At 41.5% G+C, this 17,707-nt stretch overlaps 1 protein-coding gene across 9 annotated transcripts in view; it reads left to right on the plus strand.

Moving 5' to 3' along the window:
- Window positions 1–17,707, plus strand: part of TANC1 (tetratricopeptide repeat, ankyrin repeat and coiled-coil containing 1) — a 234,614-nt gene that overhangs the window by 104,426 nt on the left and 112,481 nt on the right. For 6 of the 9 annotated variants that reach the window (XM_059051808.2, XM_067026098.1, XM_067026103.1 and 3 more), the window contains one exon: window positions 145–345. In XM_059051808.2, coding sequence (XP_058907791.1) covers window positions 145–345 — 201 coding nt within the window. The remainder of the gene's footprint in view (window positions 1–144; window positions 346–17,707) is intronic. The other 3 variants (XM_067026101.1, XM_059051812.2, XM_067026100.1) reach the window with 1 other exon arrangement.

A 17,707-nucleotide genomic window follows, 5' to 3' on the forward strand; every position in this document is an offset into this window, starting at 1 on the left:
GCGAGAAGAATCTTAAAAAAAAAAAAAAAAAATTCCACACACACATATGGCATATGGGAATTCTAAGAATGTAGTTCTTAGGAACTAAATTTGCATCTAGCTATCATGGATGGCCTAACCTAAGGTTTTCTCTCTCCACTCAAGCAGGTGACTTTGGTCTGGAGACTTCCCCTCCAGTCCTGCCCCCTGGCCATGGTGGTGAGTTTTCTGTGAGCAGCCTTCCAGTGGCAGAGGATGCCTACAGGGTGAGCTTGGCCAAAGGTGTCTCCATGTCTCTGCCTTCGTCACCTCTGCTGCCTCGACAGTCTCACTCTGTGCCATCAAGATCAACCAAAAAGTCCCCAGGTAAGCGAGCAACAAAACAGCCCCCAAACTACATATATTGGAATTAGGCAGAACTAGTGTTTATAAGAAATCTTCTGGGAGAATGTTTTTTTTTTTTTTTTTTTTTTTTTTTTTTTTTTTTTTTGCGGTACATGGGCCTCTCACTGTTGCGGCCTCTCCCGTTGCAGAGCACAGGCTCTGGATGCGCAGGCTCAGCGGCCATGGCTCACGGGCCCAGCCGCTCCGCGGCATGTGGGATCTTCCCGGACCGGGGCACGAACCCATGTCCCCTGTATCGGCAGGCGGACTCTCAACCACTGCACCACCAGGGGAGTACCTGAGAGAAGGTTTTTTCTTTGTTACGGTAACTTCTCGAAGAAGAGAATCTTTTAAAAAAAAAAAAAAAAAAATGATTTGAATAGATTGATTTCTTTAGTTCAACCTATATATAAACTATTTTGATTGCCCAAGCTATACTTTTACAAAGATTCATGTTATTAATATTAACCATCAGTTTTGTTTTCTTGTTCACAAATTGGGGAAACGCTATAATCTAAATTCATCGTGGTATGTTTAAAGGTTATGGATTTTGGCAAGTGTAATCTGACCACAGTCTGTTTATTACCACCCAGCGCTATATACTGATGTGTTTCCTTGATTACATCATCCAGCATTTGAACAGCTATAAAATTTAATTGTTGGTGAAAATTCAGACTTGTAAAGGGGTGGAACAAGGGACTTATGGATTACTTGTACGAAGTATTTTGGCTTCCCTTATTATTACTAACTTTCTGCACTTAACTTTACCAATAAAAACCCAAACATTATTTAACTTTAATCAGATGTGAGGAAGGCCTTTCCAAAATAATGATACCTGGAATCATAAAAGTTCTTTGATCTTCTTTTAGGTTTTCTGAGTATTTGTTTACTGAGGGCAAGATAAATTGGGGCCTTATTGATCATATGCCACTGTAAGAATTGTTCACATTTACACATAAACATGTTTGGAATTGATCTAAGATATGCTCTGGGACTGTGAAATTGGCTTCTGTTTTTCTAATCTCCTGAATGAGTGTATTACTTGAGATGTTATATGCATTATTTCTGAATCATTTAGTGGATATTTGCAGTTTATGTGGGGTAAAATTAAGAGTGCAAACCTTAAGCTCTGAATGTTAGAAATGGTGCTGTGAATTGGTGAGTGTCCAAAATCTTTTACTGTTCTAGAACTTTCTTACTTTGGACAACATTGTTTACAATCCAGTCATTAGCTGGAACTTGGAAACCTCTTTGGTATGAAGTGATTTCCTGTGCCAAGGAATCTGACCTGTTTATCAGTATTTGGGGAAATTCCTGGAATGTGCTTTCTTCCTTCTCTTTGCCCTCCCCCTACTGCTATATCTCTTTGTCAGATTTCTTCTCTTCTTTCAAATTCCAGTTCCCACACTGCCTCTTTTGCCGGTTACCCCACTGGAATTACTCCTTTTTACAAACTGTGCACAGCATTTTACTTTTATTCTTATTAGCTTCATCATTTGTCCTTTTTTCTTGAATTAGTGTGTATGTGCTTCCTATGTCTGATGGTTGAGAACGGGCATGATGTCTTCTCTAGGTATACCTCATCTATATAAAACAGATAATAGATGTTTTCCTCTTATAGTCTGTGCTACTGCAGATGAACTGATGCTGCTTGGGCCCTAGGATTGGCGAACACCTGAGAGACTGGAGAATACTGCATTTCAGTTATAGTTTTATTAATTAAAAAATCAGTGTTAGTTTTAATGGGACTTCAATCTTTAAAAATTTTTTCTAGCTTTATTGACATATAATCGACCCATGACATTGTAAGTTTAAGGTATATAACGTAGTTATCTTATATATATATATATAACAGATTACCACAATAAGGTTAGCTAACATATTCATCACTTCACAGTTACTACTTATGTATTTTGTGGCATTTTAGGGGGACATCAGGTAGCAATGAATAGCATGGCAAGCTTGGGCAGCGTGGCAAGCCAGAAGGGTCTCATTTAGGCTGCAGCCACACCTGCAGAGAAATCCCTGACAAGGCCTCGTCTCTCTGTCCTGACCAAATTAGGTATCTTTGGTTTTTGAGAAAATATCCCAAAGTTTGTTTTTCTCCATAGGAATAAATTTATTTCTACTAAGGTCTTTGCAAGGCCTTATGAATAGAAGGGAGTAGTTAGCTCTGCAACATTCAACGTTTTAATGGGTTGACGGAAATATTCTCCATATTAGATGCTTTTGGTCCAAATGATAATTAAATACACTAAGCAGATTCCTCTTTGGTGGGGCAGTGTTTGTGGATTGCCCAAATTTGTACATCAAATTAGTGTCTCGGGCTTCCCTGGTGGCGCAGTGGTTGAGAGTCCGCCTGCCGATGCAGGGGACACGGGTTCGTGCCCCGGTCTGGGAGGATCCCACATGCCGCGGAGCGGCTAGGCCCGTGAGCCATGGCCACTGAGCCTGCGCGTCTGGAGCCTGTGCTCCGCAACGGGAGAGGCCACAACAGTGAGGCCCGCATACCACAAAAAAAAAAAAAAAAAATTAGTGTCTCACAGTGTTAATTTGGTTTCATTATCTTGGTAGTTTTAATTCGAAAAGGAAAGTTAAAGGCAGAGATGCTCGCTTAAAAATGGCAGCGACTCAGGATGCATCAGACAGTAAACAGTGTTTTTTTGTGTCAAACACACACAGATTTCTGTTTAATATTGTTGGAAAAGTATCTAGAGTCCTGATGTTCTACCTGCCTATAAAAATAGTTGACATACGGTTGTGAACATGCACTGGATTTTAAAATAGCCATCTATTTAAAAAGCTAGCACTGTTGTTGCGAGACCCGCCCCCGCCTACCCCACCTCCTCTGTTTTCCCTCCCCATCTGGCTTTGCTTCAGGAGCACATCATCTTTCAGCCCCCAGCTCTGAAAGATGCTGACTTCTGTTCTCATTTGTAAGATTAGACGCCTTTTTCTTTTGTTTAAGGCAAAAACGAAATGAAAAAACTGCACCAAGAACCAAACCTGTTTTACTTGTTTGCATAGAACGTGTTCACTAATTGATGCCAATCAAGAAACTGTTGGCCCGAAACTATTATTCTAGCAAAGGTCAAATACTATAAACTCCTGTCACAGGCACTCGGCACAGCCTGCATTAATAATGAAAGTTTGTATACTAGTATACTTGGTGATTAGCTCCTGGGCCATGGGAGCTCAGGACCAGAGAAAATGTCATTAATGTCGCAGTAATGTGACCCTGCATTTCACATGATTGAGTTGCTTACTTTCCACTTACATTGCTAGTTATTATTTTTATTTACTCTCCTTCCACCTTGCTCCACCTTATTTATATGTTTTTCACTGCTACTGGGAAGTTTCAGTTTCCTGAGTATTGTTTCACATTTTTTTTTTCTAAATGAAACATTTTCTGATAATGAAAACAAGAATCAGTATCCATTAAGTAGTTCTGTGGCTGGTGCAAGCCTTTTTGGCTTAAGAATTCATTAATATTTGTAATGCATTCTTTCCTCTCCCAGAGAAGAGCAAGCCCATTTCCTGTGGATTGTTTATTAGTAATATAATTTGTTACTTTATGTTCGGATTACATTTTCCAGATCACTTTGGGCCCATTATGAAACAATCGAAAGGAGGCACAGAGCAACCATTTAAAACACCGTGAATGGGGTAAAACAGCAGATGGTGAAAAGTGGGTGATACTGCTTTTCTCATCCTCGTTTATATGAGGAGACTGGGTAGTGCTGGTTATAGTCATCCCCCCTTATTCGTGGTTTCTCTTTCTGTGGTTTCAGCTACTTGTGGTCATCAGTGTCCAAAAATATTAAATGGAAAATTCCAGAAGTAAAGAATTCATAAGTGGTTTTTTTTTTTTTTTTGGCTGCGTCGGGTCTTAGTTGGGGCATGTGGGATCTTTCGTTGCGGCATGTGGGATCTTCGCTGAGGCACGTGGGATCTTTCGTTGCGGCGCGCGGGCTCTTCATTGTGGTACGCGGGCTTGTCTCTAGTTGTGGCCTACCTAGCCTGGCAGGCTCCAGGGCTCGTGGGCTCTGTCGTTGGCGGCACGCGGGCTCTCTAGTTGAGGTGCACGAGCTCAGTAGTTGTGGCGCGCAGGCTTAGTTGCCCCGTGGCATGTGGTATCTTAGTTCCCCGACCAGGGATCAGACCTGCATCCCCCTGCATTTGTAGGCGGATTCTTTACCACTGGACCACCAGGGAAGTCCCAACAATTCATAACTTTTAAATTGTGTGTCGTTCTGAGTAACTCACGTGATGAAGTCTCGCTCTGTGCTGCCCAGAATGTGAATTGTCCCTCTGTCCAGTGTGCCCTGCCCATTAGTCTCTGCATAACCCCCTCAGTCATCAAATCCACTGTTGTGATATCGAGGTGCTTGGGTTCAAGTAACCCTTATTTTACTTAATAAAGGATCTGAAGTGCAAGAGTAGTGATGCTGGCAGTTCAGATATGCAAAGAGAAACTGTAAAGTGCTTCCTTTAAGTGAAAAGATTCTTGAGTTAATAAGGAAAAAAAATCATATGCTGAGGTGGCTATGATCTACGGTAAGAACGAATTTTCTCTTCGTGAAATTGTGAAGAAGGAAAAAAGATGTGTGCTAGTTTTGCTCTCGCATAGCCACGGTATGTGATAAGTGCTTTAGTTAAGATAGAAAATGTGTTAAATTTGTACAGTAAGGTACTTTGAGAGAGAGACCCCATTCTATTTTATTGATAGTCACTGTCTCTCATCTCTTACTTTGCCTAACTTATAAATTAAACTTTATCATAGTTATGTATGCATAGGAAAAAATCCTGTAGTATATATGGGGTTCAGTACTATCAGCAGTTTCAGACATCCACTGGGGGTCTTGGAACGTATGAGGGGAGCTGCTGTATTTGCATCTCTGCCATCTCCAGTCCCAGTTCTGTCTCAGTTGACAGAGCTGATGCAGCAGTTTTGAAAACCCCTCTGGCTGTCTGTTTCTTTAAGGGAAAAACCTCAAAGCTGACAGGCTGTAAAGTGGAAATCATTCTGCCCTTTGATTCTTGGACCATGAATTAATGTGCACCAAGGCCCTCCTTCCCTCACCCCGCTGGAGTGTTTGTTGTAGAAAATTTGGAAATCCCAGTGTAGAGAGAGAACTATGCTTAGTGTTTTGATTTTCTAGTTTTTTTTTTTTTTCAGTCGATTCTTCCTAAACCCAGGACCACACATGCTTTGCCATTTTTCACTGAATATTATATCATGAGCACGTTCCAGTTTGCTTGAAGAACTTGACATTCGATGTCCATTGTTTCAATATTCCATAATTGATTTTCAACTAATTTCTGACTGTTAGATATTTACATTATTTTTCAGTTTAAAAAAATTGTAGCGTGAGCCAAGATATTTTGTTTTTGCTATTAAATGCCTATGAATTTTAAATTTTATAAATGTATTTATTTTATTTTATTTTTGGCTGTGTTGGGTCTTTGTTGTTGTGTGTGGGCTTTTCTGTGGTTGTGGTGAGTGGTCTACTCTTCATTGCGGTGCACGGTCTTCTCATTGTGGTGGCTTCTCTTTTTGCGGAGCATGGGCTCTAGGCACGCAGGCTTCAGTAGTTGTGGCACATGGGCTCAATAGTTGTGATGCATGGGCTTAGTTGCTCCACGACATGTGGGATCTTCCCGGACCAGGGCTCGAACCCGTGTCCCTTGCACTGGCAGGCGGATTCTTAACCACTGCACCACCAGGGAAGCCCGAATTTTTAATTTTAGATGTGATAAAATACACATAATAAAATTTCCCATCTTAACCATTTTTAAATGTACAGTTTAGTCATGTTACATACACTTACATTGTTGTAAACACAGTCTCCGGAACTCCCGATGTGAATATTTTTGTTCAGTAACTTTTACATACATCTGATTTCTCAAGAGTGGCCAGTTCCCGAAAGTGGAAGTATTGCACTAAATGGACTGCATTTTTTTTTTTTTTTTTTTGTGGTACGCGGGCCTCTCTCTGTCGTGGCCTCTCCCGTTGTGGAGCACAGGCTCCAGACGCGCAGGCTCAGTGGCCACGGCTCACGAGCCCAGCCGCTCCACGGCATGTGGGATCTTCCCGGACCAGGGCACGAACCCGTGTCCCCTGCATTGGCAGGCGGATTCTCAACCACTGCGCCACCAGGGAAGCCCGTGGACTGCATTTTTAAAGATTTAAAGATTCTTAGTACATACTGCCCAGTCACTTTACAAAAAGCTGCATTGATTTCACATTCCCTCCAGCGTTCTTTGAGTGACCTCCTTTTGAAGTCAGCATCTTCAGGGGACAGTCTTGAGTGGATGGTGCTAGTAGGTGCTTTGTCAGGTCTCATTGTGGACCACTGAGAATTAGCAAGAGGAGGCTGAGAGTAGTCATTCTGTAACCCTCCTCTTTTGAACTTCCCTTCCGTCTGCGCTTCTCAATTTCCACTTTTTCTTTCCACGGCACTATGGCAGGGGAATGATCACAGCTGAGTCAGATCAAATTCATGGTCGGAACCACACTCAGCTGGCTTCCAGTTTTAGCTACTGCCACAGTCTCTGTTCTGTGTGCGAACCTTGGAGGATCACAGACAGGTTGGGGTTGGCAGGGCCTCTAGGTCACAAGCAGTCAGGCCCTCTTTGCAAATATGGAAGCATCATTACGGAACTTGCCCCAGTGTACAAGTTCAGGTAGAGGCTGCCCTAAGTCCAGCCCCCTGCCCCGCCCTACCACCTTCTCCTATGCCCGTGCTAGTCTGCATTGTTCTGTTTGCACATTGCTGACACATGAGCTGTAGGTGACATGGCACTGTGTTCTGGTTGCATGCCCGGGGGGAGGCTATAGGCTGGAGGTTATACACACAAGCATCTGTGAGTTTTCTTCCTAGGGAGGTGGAGGATAGCACAGGGAACACACAGCCTCAGCACAGGTCTGCTGGAAGAGCCAGCCAGTTGTCAGTCCTGCCGTCACCTCTGAGCGGTCAGGTCACAGTCAGGGCTCTGACCTTCAGCAAGGACGGTTCCTCCTGCTGTGGTAAACTGGACAACTCTCTTTGTTTCCTCCTGCAAACTTGTTATATGACTGCCTACTCCAAGGAGCCGGGCGGCCCTGCCTGTACCTTACTGCTCCATGCAGCCATGACTAGGACACACACACACATACTTTGTTGTTCTGTGCTCACACACAGACCTGTGTGCGTTCGGTTTGCTCCACTGTGAACTTAAGGACCTTTGAGTGCCGTTAATTCTCCTGCCTGTGAGTCCTGGTTCACCCATACACAATTGGGCTATACCATCTGATCAAGCCCAGGAATTTTAAAGAAGACTGCTGCCTGGGTCCTACCTTCAGAGATTCTGATCTAGTGCATGTGAGGTATGGCCTGGGTATTGGGATTTAAAAAAAAATCTTCCCAGGTGATTCTAATATGTAGCAAAGTTTGAGAACTTTGGTAAGGAATATGTGATTATATGATAAAATTCCTTTTCAATGAAGGTAGACGTAGATATTTGTTATCTTTATTTTTTAAATTTTAGAATATTTGTGGAGGAAGATTCATTACAAAAATGTACAAAACAAGGTACAGTAAATCTTGGTCCCTTCCACTCCCTGTTCCCCTAAAAAGACAACCATTTCTGACAGTTGGTTGAATTTCTTTTGTTTTTTCTTTCTTTATTTTATTTATTAGCTGTGTTGGGTTTTTGTTGCTGTGCGCGGGCTTTCTCTAGTTGCAGCGAGTGAGGGCTGCTCTTTGTTGCGGTGTGTGGGCTTCTCATTGCGGTGGCTTCTCTTTGTTGCAGAGCACAGGCTCTAGGCATGCGGGCTGCAGTAGTTGTGACACGCGGGCTCAGTAGTTGTGCCTCATGGGCTCTAGAGCGCAGGCTCAGCAGTTGTGGCACATGGGCCTAACTGCTCCGTGGCATGTGGGATCCTCCCAGACCAGAGCTTGAACCCTTGTCCCCTGCACTGGCAGGTGGACTCTTAACCACTGCGCCACCAGGGAAGTCTGGTTGAATTTCTTTCCTGCCTTGTTTCTGTAGTGAATAAACGATAGTATTTGCCCACTCCCCCTAGCATTGTACATATAAGACGATCCCAGTTTCCCACTAAATAAAGAACATTCTTATATATTAATATTTAAAAGCCTCTTTATATTTTCATTGGATAGGCTTTAACTCTAGGATTACTAGTTGAAAAGTTTTTTGATTAATGTTGTGAATGGATTATTATATACTTATTGGTCATTTGTACTTTTTTCTTTGGGGAATTCTTGTGGTATTTGTCTTCTGTTCTACTGGGGCAATATAGAGTTCTTACTGAATTACCACAGCTTTCTTGTTGTTTTAAGGCCATCAGTCATGTATGTTATTCAAAAATTTTCCCAGTTCATGATTTTCCATTAGGTTTATAGTGTTTCATGACTCACAAAAGTTTTTTGTTCTTTCAATTCAAATTTACATATTTTTCCATTATCATTTATTCCTTTGCATTTTTTAAAAAACAGCTTTATTGGGATATTTTGCATATCATATAATTCAACCATTTAAAGTTTACAGTTAAGTGTTTTTAGCATTTTCACAGGGTTGTGCATCCACTGCCACAATCTAATTTTAGAACATTTTTATGTCCCTTTAAAAAAAAATCCATTTGCATTAGCAGTTACTCCACATTCCTTCCTCCCTCCCTCCAGCCACCCACCCCACAGCCCTAAGCAAACACTAATCTATTTTTTTTTCCTTTATGGATTTGCCTGTTTGGGGCATTTTGTATAAATAGAATCATCTGATATGTGGTCTTTTGTGACTGGCTTCTTTCATGTATGTATTATATATGCCACGTTTTTTAATCCATTCTTCAGTTTATGGACGTTTGAGTTGTTTCCACTTTTTGGCTATTATGAATAACACTGCTGTGAACATTTGTGTATGCATTTTTGTGTGATTGTAGCTTTTCATTTTTTTCTGGGGGTGCATACCAAGGAGTGGAATTGCTGGATTAATATGATAACTCTATGTTTAACCTTTTGAAGTACTGCCAAATTATTTTCCAACATGACTGCACTATTTTGGATTCCTAGCTGTGGAGTATGAGGTTTCCAGTTTCTCCACATCCTTGTCAACTCTTGTTATTATCAGTCTTTTTGATTATAGCCATCGTAGTACATGTGAACTGGTATCTCATTGTAATTGTAAGAATTCTTTGTATGTTCTAGATACAAGTTATGCAATATGCAAATATTTTCTTCATCCTGTGCTCTTGATACTATTGTCGTAAATGCAAAAGTTTCAAAGTTTGATGTCCAGTCTATTAATATTTTGCCACTGTCTTTTTGATGTCATATCCAAGAAACTATTGCCTAGTCCAAGGTCACAAAGATTTATGCCTATGTGTCCTCCTAAGAGTTTTATAGTTTTAACTCTTACATTTAGGTCTGGATCCTTTTTAACTCCATTTTTTGTGAATGGTGTGTGGTAGGGGTCATCTTCATTCTTTCACATTAGGAAGGATATCCAGTTGTCCCAGCACCATTTATTGACAAATCGATTCTTTTCCTGCTGAATGGACTTTGAGTGATCAAGTCACTGTTGTGCCCAGACCAGCCCTTCTGTTCTACTTCCCCTTTGCTTATTCTCCTCCTTCTGTTTTAGGTCAAAACTTTCTCTTTCAGAGTTGACCTCAGGTGTGGCTTGCATCTGTTGCTTCATCCAGCCTTCCTTTATGTCTCTCCTTTTCCCTATATGAGAAAAAACTTGTTCCAAACACCTGTAGCACTGTGCTTCCTCCTCCCTCTGCATTGCCTTTCATGGCGTTTCTCTGCCTTGACATTCCATGAGCTCCTTGTCTTTGGATCTTGCCTTTGTGTTTCCCCTTGGATACTTGGAAACAGGATCTAATCACTTCTTTCAGACAGTTACCTTGGTGATGGGGCACTGGTATGCACCTATTAAAATGAGTAGGATTTTAGTAGTCCACCTTCACCAGTTCCATGTGATTGGTTGAAAATCAGGAAAGCAATTTAAATTGCAGTACCTTGCATTTGTAAAGCTGGGAACATACCTTTCCCCATATCTAGAGAGAACTGATGCTTAATTAAGGTCCTACCTCTCTCAGGACTTTGCTATGATCAGGGATGGGCAAAGAGGAGTATGTTTGAAACTGGGTCAGCAGCCTTCTCATGCCTCCTTTTCTATGTTCCTGTCACTCTTCTACTTCCTTGGGCTTTTGGCATTTTTTTTTGCTGCATGTTTCCCTCCACCTGCAGTTGAACGATGACTGGAGGTTTTACCCAGTCATACTTTATGGCAGTGTCAGGTGCACCCTTTGGTGGTGTCAGATGGCGGCTAGAACAAACCAAGTGCCGTGCTCAGAAATGAGGGGTTTTACCTTAAGAAAATAGATAGGAGAAGAGGCAGTGGCGGTGGGAACCTCTTCTTTTTGATCATTTCTGATTCACAGAGAAACACAGAAGTCACAGAAGCCCATGGAAGCTTTCGCACCCATATCTAACATTAATGAAAGTTAGTGAGAGGTCAAAACCGACAGGAAGGAAGGATTGACGTTCCAGCCTGAATTCTCACATTTGTAGTGAAGCAAGTCTGTGGGTGGGTCAGCAGGAACAGCTGGCTTTGTTCCAGGCAGAGTGGCAAAGGTGTGCAAAGCTGGGAGTTGGGAAGAGAAAGTGGACATAGAATGGTGATCTCTAGAAGAGAGGTCAGTAAGAGCTGGAGTGTCCTGCAAAAGGAAAACTGGGACCATCAAGATAATCTTCATTATTCAGGCCTGGAGTGTTAAAAACAGTAAGCTTTGCCTCTGGGGGTTTATTGAGAGTTACCAGCTAACAGTTACAGATGGAACCCCTTTTCTGTGCAAGGGTTCTGAGAAATAAAATTTAGGAAACTCTTCCAAGGGGATGTGACTTTATTTTTGCTTCTCTCACCAACAAAATGCTCCTTTATTGGCCAAAGGTCCTAAGTGGCAGTTAATGAGCTCACCTTTTTTAAAAAACAGAATTTATTTAAGAGCAGTCTTAGGTTCACTGCAAAACTGAATGGAAGGTACAGAGATTTCCTGTTGACTCCTGTCCCCACACATGCATGGCCTCCCTCATTGTCAATATCCCCACCAGAGGGTACATTTGTTACAGCTAATGAATCTGTATTGACACATCTTTATCCCCCAAAGTCCAAAGTTTACATTATGGTGTTAGACATTCTGTGAGTTTGGACAAATGTATAATGACATGTATCCATCATTGTGGTATTATACAGAATTTTTACTGCCCCCCCCAATCCTCTGTGCTTCACCTAATTGTCTCTCTCTCCCTACCCCAACTCAAACCCCTGGATCTTTTTACTGTCTGCATGGTTTTGCCTTTTCCAGAATGTCATATAGTTGAAATTATACAGTTTGTAGCCTTTTCAGATTGTTTTTTTCATTTAGTAATAGGTCTTTAAGATTCCTCCATGTCTTTTCATGGCTTGAGAGCTCATCTTTTTTTTAGTGCTGAATAATGTTCCATTGTCTGGATGTACCACAGTTACTTATCCATTCATCTACTAAAGGACATCTTGGTTGCTTTGAGGTTTTGACAGTTATGAATAAAACTGCTGCAGACATCTGTGTGCAGGTTTTTGTGTGGACATAAGTTTTCAACTGGTTTAGGTAAATAAATACCAAGGAACATGATTGCTGGATCATATGGTAAGAGTGCTTAGTTTCATAAGGAACCAACAAACTGTCTTCTGAAGTTGCTGTACCCATTTGCATGCTCACAAGCAGTGAATGAGAGTTCCTGTGGCTCTGCATCCTCGCTAGCATTTGGTGGTGTTAGTGTTTTGGATTTTGGCCCTTCTAACAGATGTATGGTGGTGTCTTGTTGTTTTAATTGGCATTTCCCTGATGACACATGTTGTGGTGCATCTTTTTGTATGCTTATTTGCCATCTGTATATCTTCTCTGGTGAGGTGTCTGCTAAGATTTGGTCCTTTTTAATTTTAATTTTATTTTTATTTTTTGTGGTACGTGGGCCTCTCACGGTTGTGGCCTCTCCTGTTGTGGAGCACAGGCTCCGGACGCGCAGGCTCAGCGGCCATGGCTCACGGGCCCAGCCGCTCCGCGGCATGTGGGATCTTCCCAGACCGGGCACGAACCCGTGTCCCCTGCATTGGTAGGCGGATTCTCAACCACTGCACCACCAGGGAAGCCCTGGTCCTTTTTAAAAATCAGGTTGTTTTCTTATTGTTGAGTTTTAAGAGTTCTTTGTATATTTTGGATAACAGTCCTTTATCAGATATATCTTTTACAAATATTTTCTCCTTGTCTGTGGCTCATCTTCTTAGTCTGTTGACATTGTCTTTCTCAGAGCAGAAGCTTTTAGTTTTAATGAAGTCCAGCTTATCAGTGATTTCTCCCATGAATCATACCTCTGGTATTATATCTAAAAAGCCCTTGCCATACCCAAGGTCATATAGCTTTTCTCCTATTTTACCTTCTAGAAGTTTTATAGTTTTGTTTTAAGTCTGTGAGCCATTTTGAGTTAAATTTTGTGAAGGATGTGGAGTTTGTGTCCAGATTCATTTTTTTTGTATGTGGATGTCCAGTTATTCAAGCACCATTTGTCGAAAAGACTTTGCTCCATTGTATTGCCTTTGCTCCTTTGTGAAAGATCAGTTGACTGTATTTATATGGGTCTATTTCTCAGCTTTCTGTTATGTTCCATTGATCTGTTAGTCTATTCTGTGCCAATACCACACTGTCTTGATTACTTTAGCTTTATAGTAAATCTTGAAGTCTGGTAGAAGAACTGTGTTCTTCTTCAGTGTTATGTTGGGTATTCTGGGTCTTTTGCCTCTCCATATAAACTTCAGAATCAGTTTGTCAGCATCCACAAAATAACTTGTTGGGGCTTTGATTGAGATTATATTGAATCTGTTGATCAGTTTGGGAAGAACTGACATCTTGACAGTATTGAGTCTTCCCATTCTTGAATGTGGACCATCTCTCATTTTGTTAGTTCTTTGATTTCTTTCTTCAGCGTTTTGTAGCTTTCCTCACATAGATCTTGTATCTGTTTTGCTTTTTATACCTAAGTATTTTATTTTGAGGGATGCTAATGCAAATGGTATCCTCTTTTTAATTTCATATTCCATTTGTTCATTGCTGGCATATAGAAAATTGATTGACTTTTGTATATTAACCTTGTATCTTAGAACCTTGCTGTAATCCCTTGTTACAGGAGCTTTTGGTCAGTTCTTTCAGATTTTTTACATTGACGGTCATGTCATCTGGGAATAAAGACAGTTTTATTTCTTCCTTCCCAAGCTGTATACCTTTTATTTCCTTTTCTTGCCTTGTTGCATTAGCTAGGACTTCTAGTACAATGTTGAAAAGGAGTGGAGAGAGGGGATATCCTTGCCTTGTTCCTGATCTCAGTGAGAAAGCTTTTTGTTTCCACCAGTAAGTATATTAGCTGTAGAGTTTTTATAGATATCTTTATCAAGGTGAGGAAGGTTCCCCTCTATTCCTAGTTTACTGAGAGTTTTTATCAAGAATGTGTGTTAGATTTTGTCATACATATTCTGCATCTATTGATATGACCATGTGATTTTGCTTTTTAGTCTATTAATGTGATGGATTACATTAATTGATTTCCTAGTGATGAACCAGCCTTGCATACCTGGGATAAATCCCACTTGGTTGTGATGTGTAATTCTTTTTATACGTTCTTAGATTCAACTTGATAGTATTTTGTTGAGGATTTTTTCATCTGTGCTCATGAGAGATATTGTTCTGTAGGTTTCTTATAATGTCTTTGTCTGGTTTTGGTATTAGAGCAATGTTGGCTTCATAGAATGAGTTAGGAAGTATTCTCTCTGCTTCCTTCCTCTGACAGAGATTGTAGAGTATTGGTACCTATCTGGGCTTGGTGCTTTCTGTTTTGGAAAGTTATTATTGATCCAATTTCTTTAATAGATATAGGCCTACTCAGAATCAATTTCACTTTTGGAAAAGTCTAGGAGAATAAGTTAGCCACCATAAGTTAGGGAGTTGTGAGTCTCTGGTTTTAGCTGAGTTGTTAATGATGCTGATAGGTGCCTATCTCCACCCCAGTCTTGGGCGGGTTGGAACTGTATTCACCTCCCACTTGGTGTGCTTGGTTAAGTTATAGGTGTTTCTTCATCTGAGCGATGGGGGTAATAATGGTGCTTCTCTTATAGGGTAAGTGAAATTGAGATGTATACCGTAAAGCGTAGGGCATGGTACACAAACTCTCCTCTGGTGCTTGCTATTTCACTGCAACCGTCTGCCTTGGAGCCCATCTTCAACTTCCTTCATCTGACTCAGTGGCTGATTCTCACAGTATTGGTCCTCTTGATTCCCTATTCTCAGCCAGATGCTTCCCAGTGCAATTTCACCCTCAGATCTGTATGCTTTCTGGCATACATATGTCTGTCTTCTTGATGTGCAGCAGGCTTTGTTCCCTGTGAATAGGACATGAAAGCAGCATAACGCAGTGACTGACCGACTGTCTGGATTCCAGTTCCAGCTCTGCCGTCAACTACTTATGTTATTCATCTTCTTTTGGTTTGCACATGATTCATGTGAAGTAATTAAAATTATGTCATAAAATTGCCCTGTAAAGGAAGCCAGCTCTTGGAACTAGTGATGCAAATGCAAAGGTTTAAGAAAGCAGTAGTTCTTAGCAGAAAAGAGACAATTAGGTAAAGAAAAAAGGTCGGATTCCTGGTGGTGCCCTGCCTCAGTAATCTGTGAAGCTCCCGTGAGCTCTTCGTGGAAATGAGAAACAATGATTCATGAAGCTGATAGGGAGTAAGTGCTCCAAAATGGTTCAAATGTGTTCACTGGGCAGTGAGAGCAGAACTCCAGTGGAAGTTGAGCAGACAGCTACTTATTGTCTGAAGCTAAGCACGAGAACAGGGTTACAAAATTGCTCCTTACACAGGTAAATGAAAAAGAATGTAAGGCAGAAACGTCTGCATCAGGTTACCCTTGAGCATCCCTTAAATTGCTCATAAATGCTACATGTAGACACAGCGTCTTTGGATGGTACCACCATTTTTCTTCTGCCATTGGCAGATTGTTGTGTTGTGTTTTGTTTTTTTTCACCAGGTGAAGTAGATCGTTTGTACTTAGGATGGCATTGTACCAGAAATTACTTTATACACCAGAATTCCACTATGTGAAAAGCACACACACAAAAAAGAAAAGCACGTAGGGGATGAGAGTGACTGAAGGAGAAGCAGATGTGTATGTCTCATCCTCCAGAACCATCCCCCATCTCGTAGAACACATGTAGTTGAATGCAAGTGAGGTAACTCTGCTGCACTGTAACACAGGAGGGGAGTGGCATCTGAGAATGCAGGAAGTGTTATGGACTCTTCTGTCTCAGGCATTTTGAAGTTTCACAAGGACTCTGGATGTTGACAGTTTTCAGTAGTCAAAAGAAAATATACGCCTGTTGTACACATCCTGGAGTCTAGTGTTAATATTTGACATGGAAACTAGAGGTCTTGGCGGTGAGGCTGACAGGCTAGGAATCTCCTGTTAATCAAAGTATGATTGTTGACTTTGGGCTCTTTAGCAAAAATTCAATAACTTTATTAAAAATAATTTACTTTTACAAAATATTTTACCACCTTTTTTTTCCACTTCTACAGTTGCTGTTAGAGCCAGATGTATTCTCTAAGATTTGAATGAGTGTGTATGTGTTCTCATGTACACATTAAAATATGAGAATATGCATGCAAAAGATTTGCAGAGTCCATGATTTGTTTGTTTGGGGGTGTTTTTGGAAGTTGTGAGGTTTAAGCAGATCTCGTTTGCGTTAGATAAGCTTGAACTTCTGTACACTCCGCCTTTTACCTCACTGCCTTCTAGATGGAGAAATTCTACCCAAGCTATGTGGTGTTGTGGGAAGCTTCTGGCCCTAAAAGACAGACAGACCTGGGTTCAAATCCTGTTCTCAGTAGCTCTGTGTCCTTGGAAATTAGTTTGCCACTTCTCTGATTCTCGGTTTCCTCACCTGAGAATGAGAATGAACTACCTACTGTATTGGCCTTTGAGAGGATAGAGGGAATGTGTGACGAATGCCTGGCTCCTAAAACTCCGACAAGAAACGCTTCTGCTGCCCCTGATTCCCGAGAGTGGGTAATTCGCCCCTCTCTCCCTTTGTTGGCCTCTCTCATACTTCTTGTTTTGGCTTCGGTCTGGTTTTCTGACAGGGAAAGCTCCACTGCTTCAGTGCAGGGACCTGTAAAGTCTAACTGTTGATATTTGGATATGGGTTTGTTAGCTCTGGTCATGGTTTTCATCTCCTGTTCTCTGTGGTGCTCCTGACCAAATGTCTTGTTTATTCTTGGTCTTATTGTAGCTCTTATTGAAAGTGATAAAGGTCAACCTGTGAGAATGCAAGTAACCATGTTTTGGAGGAGTGTGGAAAGCAGTTCCCAAGGAAGCAAACTGGCGCTAAAGATGTTGGGGGTGAGAGTAGGGAAACCACCCATCATCTGCGTGTTGTCTTGAGGTGACGTTTGCTTCTGCCCGGCTGTACAGGATGCCTCGGAATGGCCGCCTGGGCCCTACGAGACTCTCAGTCAGGAAGAAGTGGTGTCACAGTCCAGGCCAAGGACTTGATATTAACTTGCTGTTAAGTTTTACTGCATATTTTTCTTAAGTTTGTGGTGTTTTAATAAGCAATTGAGGAACAACAGGTCCTTTTAAGGCAGGAAAAATATGACTGTAGCTTGATACCTGCCAGTCACGTGACTGACTCACACTTGTTGCTTGTAGATTTCTTCATGATACACAGAAAGGAAAAAATAAAGATGTGTTGAGTCCCATGTGTTTTCCCTGAAATGAGAAAGGAACGTCCTAGCAGACTGCTTAAGAGAATCACATTTTTAATTTGCATTTGGACACCTTTTCATTATTTTTGTGGTTCATGTTCCATATTTCTTCCTTTCATACTGTCAAGTCTTAGTTAGTTTGTGTGTCCTTTAGCCTTTAAAAACAGCCTTTTTTTTTTTTTTTTTTTTTTTTTTTTTTTTTTTTTGCGGTACGCGGACCTCTCACCATTGTGGCCTCTCCCGTTGAGGAGCACAGGCTCCGGACGCGCAGGCCCAGTGGCCATGGCTCACGGGCCCAGCATGTGGGATCTTCCCAGACTGGGGCACGAACCCGTGTCTCCTGCATCAGCAGGCGGACTCTCAACCACTGCGCCACCAGGGAAGCCCTAAAAACAGCCCTTTTTTATGCACAAGCGCTCTTCTGAGCTCCTTCTCCCCCAGTTCTCCTGGACTTGCTGGCAGCTGAGTTGGCAAGAGATTTTTC

Source organism: Kogia breviceps, chromosome 2, assembly GCF_026419965.1.
Source record: "Kogia breviceps isolate mKogBre1 chromosome 2, mKogBre1 haplotype 1, whole genome shotgun sequence".
Lineage (NCBI taxonomy): Eukaryota > Metazoa > Chordata > Mammalia > Artiodactyla > Physeteridae > Kogia > Kogia breviceps.